This window comes from Catharus ustulatus, chromosome 7, assembly GCF_009819885.2.
Source record: "Catharus ustulatus isolate bCatUst1 chromosome 7, bCatUst1.pri.v2, whole genome shotgun sequence".
NCBI lineage: Eukaryota > Metazoa > Chordata > Aves > Passeriformes > Turdidae > Catharus > Catharus ustulatus.
In genome coordinates, this window is record NC_046227.1 from 1,897,077 (window position 1) to 1,910,690 (window position 13,614).

At 52.5% G+C, this 13,614-nt stretch overlaps 1 protein-coding gene across 1 annotated transcript; it reads right to left on the reverse strand.

Moving 5' to 3' along the window:
- Positions 1 to 139: 139 nt before the first annotated feature.
- ASB18 (ankyrin repeat and SOCS box containing 18) lies at positions 140 to 10,124 on the reverse strand. The gene is made up of 5 exons (XM_033064000.1): positions 9,875 to 10,124; positions 8,188 to 8,455; positions 1,730 to 2,228; positions 1,097 to 1,210; positions 140 to 325 (listed from the first exon to the last, which is right to left on the reverse strand). Exons 1-5 carry the CDS (start codon positions 10,113 to 10,115, stop codon positions 140 to 142), a joined length of 1,308 nt encoding a protein of 435 aa, XP_032919891.1. The 5' UTR covers positions 10,116 to 10,124.
- Positions 10,125 to 13,614: the final 3,490 nt, after the last annotated feature.

The window sequence follows — 13,614 nt, forward strand, 5'->3', positions numbered from 1 at the left end:
AAGAAGAAAGTCTATACAAATTTCCAGCCGAAAGCACGTTTTAGTCCGATCCATCAGCGGAAGCAGCGCTCCGTGGCTCCCCTGACACCAAGCAATGCTCCCGTGCTCCATGGAAGGATTTTCACGTGGATCTGCCCCCTCACAGCACGAATCCTTGCGGCTCCAGCAGCAGGAAGTCCTGCAGAGCCTTGGGCACGGGCAGCAGTGGGATGAGGGAATGGCACTGGCTCCCAAAATTGCTGCGGAGGGCGGAGCGGCACCAGTGCTGCAGGCTCCGGGCTGTGCCCGCCAGCCCGAAAAGGGACTCGTAGAAAAGCTGGTGCTGCTGCAGAGAGAGGGGCAAGGCCAGCATCACCCACCTGCCACAGGAGCTGCAGGTGTTCAGGGATGGGGATCTAAGGGAAGGAGCCCAGGTGTGGCTGTGGGTGAGGGGTCTGGGCACTGCCACGGCCCCACAGGGAAAGGGTGGGGGAGGAATTCTGGAATTCTCCCCTGGAAGCACCTTGGGGAGGGGGCAGCAGCATCCCACAGAGAGCTGGTGTAGAACAGACCCTGCTCCCGAGACAGGGAAACAAAGCAGGATTGGGCTGTGCAGCCTCGGCCTTTCCTTAATTTGGGGAATAAAAATCCTTTCTCCCATTCCCCAGAAGAAGCTGAAGGCTTTATTCGCATTCCAGCCATCCCTCACAGCCTGTGGGGCCAGGAGCCATCCCAAACCATCCCAGAGCAGGCTGGCTGTGCCTGGTGCACATCCAAGGAGGAGCTTTCCCAAACCCCAACGAGTGATGTGGGCTCCTGCTGGGAAGAGCTCTGGCTCCAGGGCCACTTCCAGAGGCTGAGAGAGGATTTTATGGCAGGCTGGGGCAGGGATGTGGCTTCTGAGGATGGTGGAGCTGAAGGGATGCAAACCTGGAGGGATCAGGTGTGTGGGGCTGCTCTAGGGAGTATTCCTTTCAATTTTTCTCCATCCAAGTGAAGTCTGGGTGGGGGAAAAAATAAACCCCTGTTGTGTGGGGAAAATAAAACCCTGGTCTGTGGGGAAAATAAAATCCTGCTCTGTGGGGAAAACCCTTCCAAACCAGCAGTGCTGCCTCACCTGGAACACCTCCTGTGGCACGGCCTTGGCCCACTCCCGGCAGACCGGGATTTGGGAGTAGGAATTGAAGAGGACCTCGATGACCTCCGGGACGGCCGCGCAGGATCTCAGCACCTGTGCAGGGCCATGGGAGGGCTCAGAAGGGAACAGCATCCACCTGCTGCAGCCAGGGCTTGTCCCAGCCCACCACGTTCCAGACTGGGACAGCCCCGTGTTGGGATCAGGGGCTGCTCCTGCTGCGTTTTGGAGCTCTTGCTCCATCTGTGGAGCTGTGGGAAGTCCCACCCTGCTGATTCTTCCTCTGGATGCAGCTCTCACTCCTTATTTACATTTTTGGCTTGTGCCTGACAAGGCAGGATGATATTTTCTTTGTGGTTTGATGTAAAACCAATGGAACGCAGAGCCATGAGGCAGCTCCTGCACCAAGCCTGTCTCTGATATTCCCTAGGCAGTGAAAAATCCCTCTGAGCCACGCTGGCTCCATCCTGCCCTTCTGCTGGGCCTGCATTCCCATCACTCCCCAACTCCCTGCCAGGACTAAGGAGCTCTCCCACATTCTCCCAAATTCTCCCACCCAAAGCTCCCAACCTCAAGAGCCCCGGTGCTCCCCGGACGCCATCTTGGGGCCTGTACCTTGACGAAGGCTGGGGGCCAAATCTTCTGGGAGCCGTGGTTGAGCAGCAGCTGCACGGTGAGGTGGGGACGCAGATCCCTGTGGCTGGCAGCGCCCTGCAGGGCCCAGCCCAGCGGGGACACGCCGTCGTAGTCGATGGCGTTGGCGTCGGCGCCGCGCCGCAGCAGGAGCCGCGCCAGCTCGGCGTTGGCCGCCCCGCACGCCCGGTGCAAGGGGCTCCTCCAGCTCTCGTCCCGGGCGTCCACGTCGGCCCCGTGGGCAGCCAGCAGCTGGAAAAACTGCAGGGAATCGTCGCCCACGGCCGGGGGGTGCCTGCAGAGGATGCCCAGGGCCGTCTCCTCCCGCGCGTTGCGGGCGTCGACGCGCGCCCGGCGCCGCAGGTAGAGGCGGGCGTGGTGGCACAGACGGTGCCTGGCGGCCACGTGCAGGGCTGTGTCCCCTCCCGCCTCGCTCGGCAGATCCACGGCTGCCCCGTGCCTCACTAGGAGCCTGGCACACCTGTGGGAAGGTGGGATGCACCTCCAGGATGGGGTTCTAGGAGCTGTGGTGAGGTGGGGGGTGGTGTGGGGTGAGGGTGGAAGTCGTGCTGGAGGTGGGGTTGTGGCACTCGGGGATTTTGGGAGGCAGCAGCACAGGCTGGGCAGGGGGGCACGGTGCCCTGGTGCCCTCCACAGTGAGGACAGTGGTGGTTTGGGCAATGTCTCCCTCTGCCCCTTGACCAGTGTCAGTCATGGATGGTCATCCTTGACTGTGTTGGACATCCTGACCATCCTTCACCATCCTGACCATCCTTGAATACCCTGATCATTCTCAATCATCCTTGACCATCCTTGACTGTCTTCAACTATCCATGACCACCCTGATCACTCTTGGCCACCTTGAGTGTCCTTGACCAACCTTGACTATCTTGACTGTCCTGAACCATCCCTGACCACATCCCTGACCAATCCTGAACACCTTGACCATCCTAGGCTCACTTGCTTGGATATAAAAATGGATTTTCCTTCTCCCTTTGAGGGAGAATGACCTGTGTTGTGCTCCTGGTCCAGAGGATTTTGTTTTCACAGAATCACAGAATATCCTGAGCTGGGAGGGGCCCATGAGGACCATGGAGTCCAAGGGAGGAGCTTTAACCAACTTTTAACCCCTCCTGCCTCTTTAATTTTATCTAATGCACTATTCTTTCAGCTCAGATGTCACTGGAGACTTGTGTGATGTTCTGGGCTAACAGAGAAGAAACAGGATGGGGAGAGAAGTCCCAGCCTGATCCTTCCAGCAGCAGGGATGGAGAAGAAGAGGCACCTCAGGGAGGAGGGACAGCACCAGGATATTGCTTGTTTTTCCTGGCCCAGGGGGAAAATATCAATACTAAAATAATGAGATAGTACTACTAATAATACACTTGACTTTTTGTGGACCTGCCTCATCACCTCCCCAAGGATTTGCTAGGAGGATTTTCAATGTCTTTGGCAGTGCAGAATCTGCAAACACCTCCCTGGGCTGCCTTTCGTGTGCATCTCAAGCCTGAGTTTGCCAGGAAAAAACCCTGTAGGACCTTTTTTTTTGCATCCTGGGCAGGTGTAATGCTCCCAGAGGTGTCAGCCCTGACCAGAGGCACCCACCACAGATTCTCTGCCTGGGGTGTGGTTGCATGAGAGTAGGGTTGTGCCAATCCCAAAATCCTCAAATCCTTCCTTTCCAATTTCATCTTTTGCACTAGGATGCTGAATTCCTTTCTCAAGGAATGTTTTGTCTCCCTGAGGCTTTTCTGGGGCTTGCTGGCTGCTGTTGGAGGAGATCACTCAGACACTCAGTCTCTTTTATTGGTCTTGTCCATCCTTATCAGCAGGGAATTTGTAGTCCTGATTATAATTATTCTCTTGGACCCTCTCAGGAGTAGCTTAATCCTGATGTCACAGGTAGTTCTGGCACCCTAAAATAATGTATTCAGGGCAAACCAAGGGATGGTTCTGCAGAGAAAAATGGGAAAAAAATATTGCTGACTTGGCTGTGAGAAAAATCCCCTTTTGTTCTGTTTTTCTTCTTTTTTGAGGGTAGATTAAAGCATTTCCAGGCAAGGAGGCAGCTGTGCCCAGAGACCTTGGGCACAAACATTGCCCAGGATTGGGTGAGAGTGCCCAGGCTGAAGATTTCCACCTGCACAGCAGCACAGTGGGATTATTCCTCAGCAAAGCCAGGGGCTGTGTCCAGCCCAGCATCCTCGCTGTGCTGAGGGGCTTTTCCCTTACAACCCTGGAATTCAACCCTGGGAGCTCAGGTCCTCTTCATCTCCTGGTAGACATCCCAAATCTTCTCCTGTGGAAATGCCATCCTTCTACATCATATTTTTGGTTACCAAGTTCCAAGGCTCACTTGCTGGAAGAAACCCAAGAAGCTTTATACTAAATTTTCCCCCTGGGTGCTCCTCCCTTGGCACAGAGGGAATAAGATCTCTTATGAATACGGGATGATCTCTTCCAGTGACTGGAAAAGGTGGGACCCTGGGAGGAGCATTTGCCTCCTGTTTGGACATGTGGGCATTAGCAGGTTCTGGGTAGATGCTCTTGTTAACCTTTGACATCTCTGTTCACAAGCTCCAACACCTCACCAGCGTTTCTGCCTTCCTGTATTTTCATTCCCACCCTGGTTGTTGCCACCAGGTTAGACTAAAACCCCATGAAATAAGGCCCAGTGAGGGCTTGTTGCTTTTTAAAGGGCTCCTCTCCAATTTTCTGGGAATATTGAAGGAGTATTCTGAGTTCAGCTTTCTGTTTATTTCAGCAGAAATCTGGTGGCAAAACAAACAAGTTTGTTTTCCATCCAGCCTGGTACCTAATTTTGGCTAATTTAAACTCACTTCCAAGCCATTCCCAACCCATTTGCAGGTGATGGGTGATTTCTCCTTGCTTGGGCAAGTCACTTCTTAGGGTAAAGAAAATTTGGAAATTTGGGATGAGTGGCGCTAGTGCTCCACCTTCACCCTACCCTGGGATGCTGGATCAAATGGAATGGGAGAAAATTATTTGGGATTGATTTTTTTTTTATTTCTTCACCCATCAGAGTCAGGGCAAGATGTGCCCATTGCCCTCTTTATGCCAGGATGGCTCCCACTGGCTGGGATGAAAACCACCCCGGCTGGGGAAGTGGGATTTATCAGAAATGGGATGCGATGAACAACCAGCAGGAGGAGCAGGAGATTGGGGTAGCGGAGGCTGCAGGAAAATTCCCGTCCCAAAAACCCACTCAGGCTCCAGTTCCCTTCAGGAAAAACCTCCTGTTTGTTCTTGCCTCCCGTCCCCGCGGTCGGAGCGAGGTTTATCTGTAAAAACTTTCATTTTGTCAGGCCTTGGGCTGCTTTTGGGCTCTGTATTTCTGGCTCAGGACCCACTGAGGAGCTGTTCCTCCCCAGCTTCCCAAAAGGATGGCTCCAAATGGGTGCTGTATTTAGCAAGGCTAAACAGAGCAGAGGATGGGCTTTAGCACTAGATGATGCTAAATGCTGCCTTTCCAAACCCTGGGCTTTTTTCCCCCATGCAGTGCTGCTCATTTCCCATAGCCACAGGGGCAGACTGTCCGGGATGATGCTGGAGCAGCTGGAGGGTGCCTGGAGGGTGTCAGTCCCCATCTCCCCGGAGTTTGGGAGCCTTGTGTGACCTTTTCAGGCACCTGCCTTCCTGCCCAGCTCCTGTTTCCCTGCTCATTCCTCCCACGCTGCTGCTTGCTCCCTATGCCACTGCTCCTTATGGAGCCCCCAGCTCCTGCCTTGACTCATCCCACCTTTTATCCCCATCCCTCAGCCCTGGGGGCTTGGAGGAGGTGGATAACTCCACTTCCAGCTCCCAGGGTGGTGGGAAGGCTTGGAGAAGGGACTTGCTCAGCCTAGAAGTGGGGCTGACATCTTCTTGCCCCATCCCTTGGCTTCACAGAGTTCTCTCCCCTACGTGCAAGGCTGGAGAAGGGAAACTCCTCTCCAGGCAGGCTGTCCCCAGTGACGAGGAAAGCCCGGGATGCTCAGGGAGATCTGAAGGAGAGCTCTACAGATGTTCAGCATCCCTTCCTCCCATGATGGAGCTGTGTCCTGCATCCCTGCCTTCCCACTGCCCCACGCCTGCTCTCCCCTCCCTGCCGCCGCTGAGGCTCTTCCTCTCCCCCTCAATTATTTTTATTTTATTTTTTTTCGGGGTGCCAATAAAGGCAGGCTCCTTTAATCATCCCCAGCTTTAAGAGGGAAAAGGGAGAGCGCCAGGGAGAGAGTGCAGTGAATTTAGAGACTCATCTTACCCCACCATGTTAATTATCTCGGCTGTAAAAAAGAGGTCAAGGAGAGGAACTCTACTAAATAGGCCGACGTTGGCATGAACAGCTCCTAAAGTGAAGAAGGTAAGACTGAACTTTACTGGAACTTTTTTTTTCCATCTCTTCAAAAAGCTCCTAGATTAAAGCTCTGATATCCTTTTTGTTGAAATCTCATGGATTCTGAAGCTCAAATGGCTGGAAGGAAGCCCAGATAATTTTTTTTTATCCCAGTCACTGAGAGGCTCAAAGGTTTTAAGTCCTGCCCCCATGGTGAATTGCCGAGTATATGGGAATACAGAAGAACCTGGCACATAGGTGTTCTGGCCATTGTTATCGAGAGGGAGAAAAATAAAATAGCTCTCTATGTAGGTCAATGACCTGCTCTTTGTTGTCAGTAAAAAATTAAGGATGACCTAAAATCTACTACTCAACGAAAAAAATAATAAAATAAAAAAAAAGGAGGCGAGGTAAAGTAGTCTCCCCCTAATCAAAGAGGAAATGTTTGTGTTACCCAAAGCTTGACCTCCTCAGTCTCTAACTTTAGCAAAGTCTTTGCCATTGAAAAAGCACTGGTCGAAACCTCAAACCCTGTCTGAAATGTCTATTAATTTTTGATCTTTCAAGGGAGTTGGCTCAGTTATTGTAGAAGCCCCCGTAGCGCCGGGCGCCGCAGTTAAGGGGCTCTCAGCATTTCCATTATAAAGCCCCAATATTCCAGGGCTTACAACTCAGCTGTTGCCACGTTAGGGCTGTCTGATCCCTTCGGTGCCTGTGCTGCCATCCCCCTCTGCCTTCCAAGGGAACAGAACATGCAAATCAGTGAGAACAGATCAGTTTTATGTATATTAAAAAATCATATTTTTTCCAAGCTTGCAAGCAAAACCAGGGCACCTGGGGCTCTGAGGTCCAGGAGATTCTCTGCATGCCCTGGGTTGGTTTGGTCACCCCATCTCTTCACAGGGAGAAGCCTGAAATCAGGGAAGAACTGGGCTTTTAGGATGGGGCTGGAGGATGAAGTTTAAGGTGCAAAGGGAGCTCAGGTGAAGGAATTAAAGCCAGCTCTTGTCAATCACAGAGCTGCTTGTCGCATCCTCCCTTTCCCATCCCTGTCCATCCAGCCCTCATGGCACCAAGGATACACTGAATTCATCCCTAGATTGTTGGCTGAACCAGAAGTTGATTAATATTGGATTTTTGGACATCTTGCAGAGACTCTCATTTACAAGCCAGGATCAAATCTTTCCCTCTCTGGCTGCTTCCCTTCTCCAGAGCTCTCTCCCTGTGTTGTGGTCCCTGATATGCTGGAACCTTGCTTTCAACACCTACTTCTAGTTAATCTTGCCTGCCTGGAGGGGAGAGGATTGAAGCCAGGCTGGCTTTTCAGGGAAGCTGGCAGGTGATGGAATTCACTACAGCCCTAAGAAGTTTCATCAGGATAATATCAAGTGGCTGAGCTCTTCATAAAAAAAAAAAAAAAGAAAAAAAGAAAAAAAAAAAAGAAAATATTCTGATCCCATGCTGATCCCATGTGTGTAACGATCCAGGTACTTAAAGCCCTACAGAAACCTGTTTTTCTGTATTTTTGTGTGTTTTTCCAGGCAATTTTTATGCTCATCTGTGTGATGCTGATCCAGGGTGAGATGTGGATGCACATGGATGCAACCTGACTATGAACCAAGGTGGTGGGAGCACTGCTCCACATCCCACTGACCCATCCTGAGCATCTCCTGGGGAAGTGTGCTGGATCTGGGATGCAGGACATGCTGATTTTAGGAGGAAGGAAAAGCTGAGGCTGGGTTGTTCCTGTCCATGGGAAGAAGACTTAGGTTGTGCACCAAAGAAGACTTAAGCTGTGCGTGGCACCAAAATATCCTTCTTTTTGTCTCTGTTGTGGCAGCTGGGAAATGTGGGAGTACATGGGAAGCCTTGCCATGGATCATGACATCTTTTCTGCTTCCCACAGGCAAAACTCCTGGGCTCTGTGCACAGCGAGGTTACCACAGAATCCCAGAGCCATTTGGGTTGGAAGAGACCTCAAAACCAAACTCATTCCTGCCATGGGCAGGGACACCTCCCACTATCCCAGGCTGCTCCAAACCCCATCCTTGGACACTTGCAGGGGCAGCCCCAGAGAGGGATGCGGGTGGGAGCCTCTCCTTACCGCAGGGAGTCCGGGGTGGTGCAGAGGTGCAGCGGGGCCAGCCCCTCGTCGCTCTGCAGGTTGGGGTTGGCCTTGTACTCCAGCAGCAGCTCCACACACTCGCTGTGCCCCCCCTGGCAGGCCTCGTGCAGGGCTCCCTGTCCCCCTGGGGCCAGGTTGGGGTCGGCCCCGCGGCGCAGGAGGTGCCGCAGGCAGTCGGGGTGGCCGTGGCGGGCGGCGAGGCACAGAGGGGTGCTCAGCTCCTGCCTCTCCTCCAGCGCCCACAGCCCTGAGGGACATGGGAATGGGATCAGCCCCTGGGTTCCCATCCCCTGGGTTCCCATCCCCTGGGTTCCCACCCCCTGGGCTCCAATCCCCTGAATTTCATCCCCTGGGTTCCCACCCTCTGGATTCCCATCCCCTGCCCAGCACCCTGGTGCCTGAGTCAGCTCCAGACACTGCTTTTCCCATTTTTCTCTGTGAGAGGAATGTTGGATTTGTCTTTACGAACAAGCTGTGGGTCTGCTGGTGGATAAAACCAGCACTGAGAGATAAAAGAAACAACGGGATGGATTCCACTGATTGATGGACAGAAAAAGATATTTACAAACAAACTGTAGGTTTGGATAAATGAAATTGGATATTGAAAGATGAAAGCAGCAATGGGGAAAAACCCCACGTATTCGATAAGAATTTAAAATTAAAAGGGAGGGTTATACATTAGAGGGGAATCTCAGGTATCAGGTGTTTGGGAAGTCTGTGCCTCTCAGGTACCTCAGGCAATGGGGAAAGAATTTCCATTCCCTCTGGAAATGTGGCTGGGAAAACAGGATAAAAAGGAGGCTGCATCCTCCAAAAATTGGAGAGACCCCAGGGGAATGCCCCATGGCCTCTCCCTTTATTCGAATAAAGTAATGGGACTCCTCTGTCTCCTTTTTGGACATAAATCTGCGGTGTTTGTGGATGAATGTTCTGACATCTGCCAGCTTTAGGTGGGGCTGGTTACACTTGGTGGCTCTGACTGCAGTCAGCAAGAGGGGAAACAAAACTCCCTTGGTGTGTGCTCATCCAGGAGCAGGATTTCAGGTGGAATCAGGTGGGCAAGCCAACGCCCTGCTGGGCACCAGGGCACAGGTCCTGGTGTGCAAGTGGCTGGCAGAAGCCAAAAGGCAGCTGATGAATTCTCCAGGAAAGGAAAAGCTGTCTTTGCTGGGAGTGAAGGCACCCAAGCCAGGTTGGGAGGGTGATAGAGGGCTGGGCTTGAGATATGCAGGGTTTGGGATCAGCCAGAGTGAGGAATTGCATTTCCCAGCAGCTCCGGGACCTCCTGGACCATCTCCTGGGCATGGTGCTCCATGAGGAGCATCACCTCAGGGGGCACCTCCATCCTGAGGGCACCTTATCCCTCCTAGACAGGAACATGAGGAATCTGGGGCTGTGAGCCCTCCAGGAAGCATTCCCAAGATACAGTGACTAATCCCAACCTGAAGAAACCATGTGGATGCACAGATTTTACACTTCCTCTGGGTTAGTACATGCAGAAGAGAGGAAAATATTAGAAATCATGAGTATTAATGGCCAGAACTGTGGGTCAACCAGAAACCTTGGGAACACTTAAGGCACCCAAATGCACTGCTCCTCTCCTGTTTAGGGTTAGTAAATATCAATTTATTTCATTTTCCTGGCCTAGCCTTTAAAGGAAAAGTACCTGAGACTCCGTAAGAGGCTTGGCTTTTCACCTGCCACTCCAGCTCGTTCTTGCTGATCTCAAAGACCAGGTTGACATCTTGGTGGTATCGCTCAGTCAGGACCTGCAGGCTCCTCAGGTCCCCTGTCACCAGGGCTGTATAAAACCTGGCAATGGGAGCCCGAGGTGCCAAGGGATGCTCCAGATCCAATTTGGACGAAATCCTCAGCTTTCCTGTCACAGCTCCTGGTGACTCGCTCATTCCAGTGCTGCCCAGCGTGCAGGTCCTGGCTGGGGGGATAGCCAGGCTTTTATAGTTCATTGTTTCCATCCTCTTGGCTCATTGTCTAATTATAATCCAGTCCAGGCTCTGTTGTGGAGTATTTATAACTCCAGAGGGGTTGGAGCACGATGGACACGGGGTACAGTGAGGGTCAGGTGGTCACCAGGCCATGCTGCAGCAGCACCTCTTGGATTGAACTGCTTTAATTATTATTTGGAGGCTCCAACTCGGGACAGGGGTGTTTAGGCTGGGAGGAAAATGGTGCCTAGTGCTTAGGAAACTAAAAATAAAATTATAAAGAAATTTAGTCAACTGCTGTCTGTCCTCCCCAGTAACCTTATTTGTGTCCTCTGAGCTCTGAGAGGTTTTATTCCCTGCTCTATTTTCTTTTTTTCATGAAGGTGCCCACATGAGATTCCAGCCTTGTGGGTGCTCTTTGGAAAAATCTGGGCTATGTGTTCCTGGCCCAGCCTGGAATGTTGGGATGTGCCTGCAGGGATGCAAAGGCCAGTGAGGTACAAATCCTCCTGGGGCTTTGGCAGGGGAAGCTGCTCTCCCACACAGTGCCTTGTATAGGAGAGAGAAAGCAGCCAGACTCTGCTGCCATGGGATGCCAGCAGAGCTTTCCCTGTTCCCACTTCCCCAAGGCTCCTCTCCTCAAGGTCACCAGAGAAACCCAAGGTGGAGACAAGAATAGAGATTGGCATCTCGTCACTTGGAGGCTCTGGGTGACAAAGCCCCTCCCCTTCCAGCCCTCCCATCCACCTCTCTGGGGAATAAACCTGGTCAAAGCAGATTCTGGGGTGTTAAAACAGGGCTGGGATGCTGCATGGCTCCTGGGCCAACACCCCTGTGCTGCCAGAGCCACGTGAGGTTCCTCTGTGTGTGTCCCCAGCATGGCTGTGGTGACATTCACCTCTGGCCCTGGAGACTGTGGGAAAGGAGCCCCAAAAACTCCACAGTCAGTCCATGCAGGATGGGGTTTGCTGAGCTAAGGGGTTCTTGGTGAAGGACCCCCCTTTATTTACAGGAATATCCATGGGAGCTAATTTGAGGCAAGAGGTGGTCTGCTGTGTTTTCTCCTTCTTTTCCCCTTCTTCTCAAGGCTGGCATTCCCACCTGGCTGTCCACAACCTCTCTCTTGGTTTGGAGCCTCCAAACCCCCTCATTTTTCTCTCTGCTTTTACCACTTGTTGCTGCTCTGCTCCACCCAGCCTTTCTGTGTCCATTCCCCCTCTGGTATGAACTGAACCACCTCCTCCAAGCACTGCTCTGGTATGGAAAACATCCTCTTTATCCCTTCAGCCAGCACAGGAGGTCTGGAGATCCAGGCAGAGGCACAGACAGGGATCATTTACCCCAGGAGCTTGTCCTGGGTCTCGTTCCCAGAGCCTGGCTCGCTTTTCCTCTCCTCTCATTAGCAGCCCTGTAATATTTCTGTGGTGACGTGGAGGAATCCTGCCTTCACATGTCCTTGCTCACTCCACAGGGGTCACCTTCCCCAGGCAGGGATTACCTCCCAGGGTAAATTTAGCAGGGAGTCCAGACCTTGTGGGTCAGACCTGGGCTAATTTCGTTATTGGGGGTGTGCACGTGTGTGTCTGGTATTAAATTGCCCTTCAGAGTGTGTTGAAACACTCCGTGACCCCTCTCAATCAGCATCTATTTGCATATAAACACTCGGGCCAAGATTAACTCGTGGCTGAGGGAGGGGCTTAAAAATAGCCTGGGACAGCAGGAGTGGAGAGAAAAGGTCCCCTTGGCACACAAATCCCCAGAGTCTGGGCTCCTGCAAGCCAAGCCAAGAGCTGCTTCCAGCCAGGAGTGCAGAGAGATGTCGGGATGAAGCGATGCTGCTGTGAATTTAAGGGGAATGCAGCTCCACAGGCAGGTGGGATTTACTGCAGAGAGGAGCCAGGACAACTGGGGAACATCCTGCCCTTGGCCAGGAGCAGGGGGAGAACCCCCTGGCGGGGCTTGGAAGGAAAATGAGGGCGCTTCATCTGCTTGTAAAGCACTTGTTGCCTTCAGGCAGCGAGTTTGGGTGATGGAGGAAACCCCACAAGCCTCTCCTCTGGCCCTGCAGAGCTGCAGAGCCTTGGGCACATCACCTTTGTGATCCCTGAGGGTCTGATCCTGCAAAAATGAAGCCTGGGATCATCCTGCCGTGTCCTCCCTTCGGCAGGGGTGCCTCTGCATAGAGCAGAGCCCCAAAAAGGGGTGAGAGTGAGCACTTGTAGCCTCGCCCTCACCAATCTCCAGCGCGGGGGGAGCATCCTCCCCTTCTCCCCGTGCCCGACTGTTTGCAGAGCACACCTCATTGAACAAAACATTAAGCATTTCCCTTCCTCAGATCAAGTGTGTCTATTAATAATGGCTTAAATTGCCTGCTCCAGCTTCCCATTACCGGGAGAACTCATTCCTGGCACAGGCAGGAGCACAACACGCAGCAGCAGAAGGTTTAAGGGAGAGCTTTGTCCCCCAAGTTCAGCTGCCACATAACTCAGCCCTCCTGGTTCCAAAAGCCACGAGGCTGTGTTAAAACATCCAGATGTGCAGAGCCCCTGGCACCACCACCCTGATTTACAGCTGCCCTCTGGCAGCAGGGAATGGCATGATTATCATTATCAGTATTATTTTTCCAGGGAAGTTTGCAGCGTGGTGCAGGAGCCTGCAGCATTACCTCCTCCAGAGTGGCTGATTTAAACCTTGCACTCCCTCCTAGCCCCCCCAAAAACTCAAGCAGGGTCCCTGTGATGGCAGTGTCCCTGCAGCACTCCATGGCTGTGGGACTGAGGGGTGGGATGCAGCAGGATGGCAATGCCACCCTGCCAAACCTACCTTGGAGCAGTGTGAGGGCAGCTCTCCTGGCTGATGGGCACTCATGCCCCCTGGATCACCATCCCTGGCCGGGCAGAGTGAGGTGTGAGCTTCAATGCCCTCCCTGGGAGCCACCCTGCCCCCATTTATATTTGCAGCTCTCCCTGTGACAGCACTGCCCAGTTATGTGGCTGGGTCAGGCTGTGGGATGAGCCCCTGCCAGCACACACGTCCCTGTGCCTGTGCCTGGGGAGGGGGTCATGCCTTTAACCCCCCAAAAATACTTCTGCAGATGCTGCTGCTGCTGCTCAGCTCTTCTGTAAGAGCTGCTGCCCCAGTGAAATATAAACTCGTGCTGAGGCTGCATTGATTTTGTCCAGTTTTTATTGGAAATTAGATGATATTTAAGCATTTCCCTTTAACAGCTCTATATAATATGGAAAGGTCCTGTGCTACAGTTAGTTTATAGTGGCCCATCTTTGTCAGATGTAAATAATTCAATAACTCCTCTAACTCTTTCCAGTTATAACTGCACTACTTGCCTTTTTTCCCCCTTTTCCCATCAATTATAGAAATAGTAATAATAAAAAAATAGCTCTTAGCCTGAGTAAAAATGCAAGGCTTCCCTTCTCCCCACCTCCCTGCTGAAGAGCTGCAG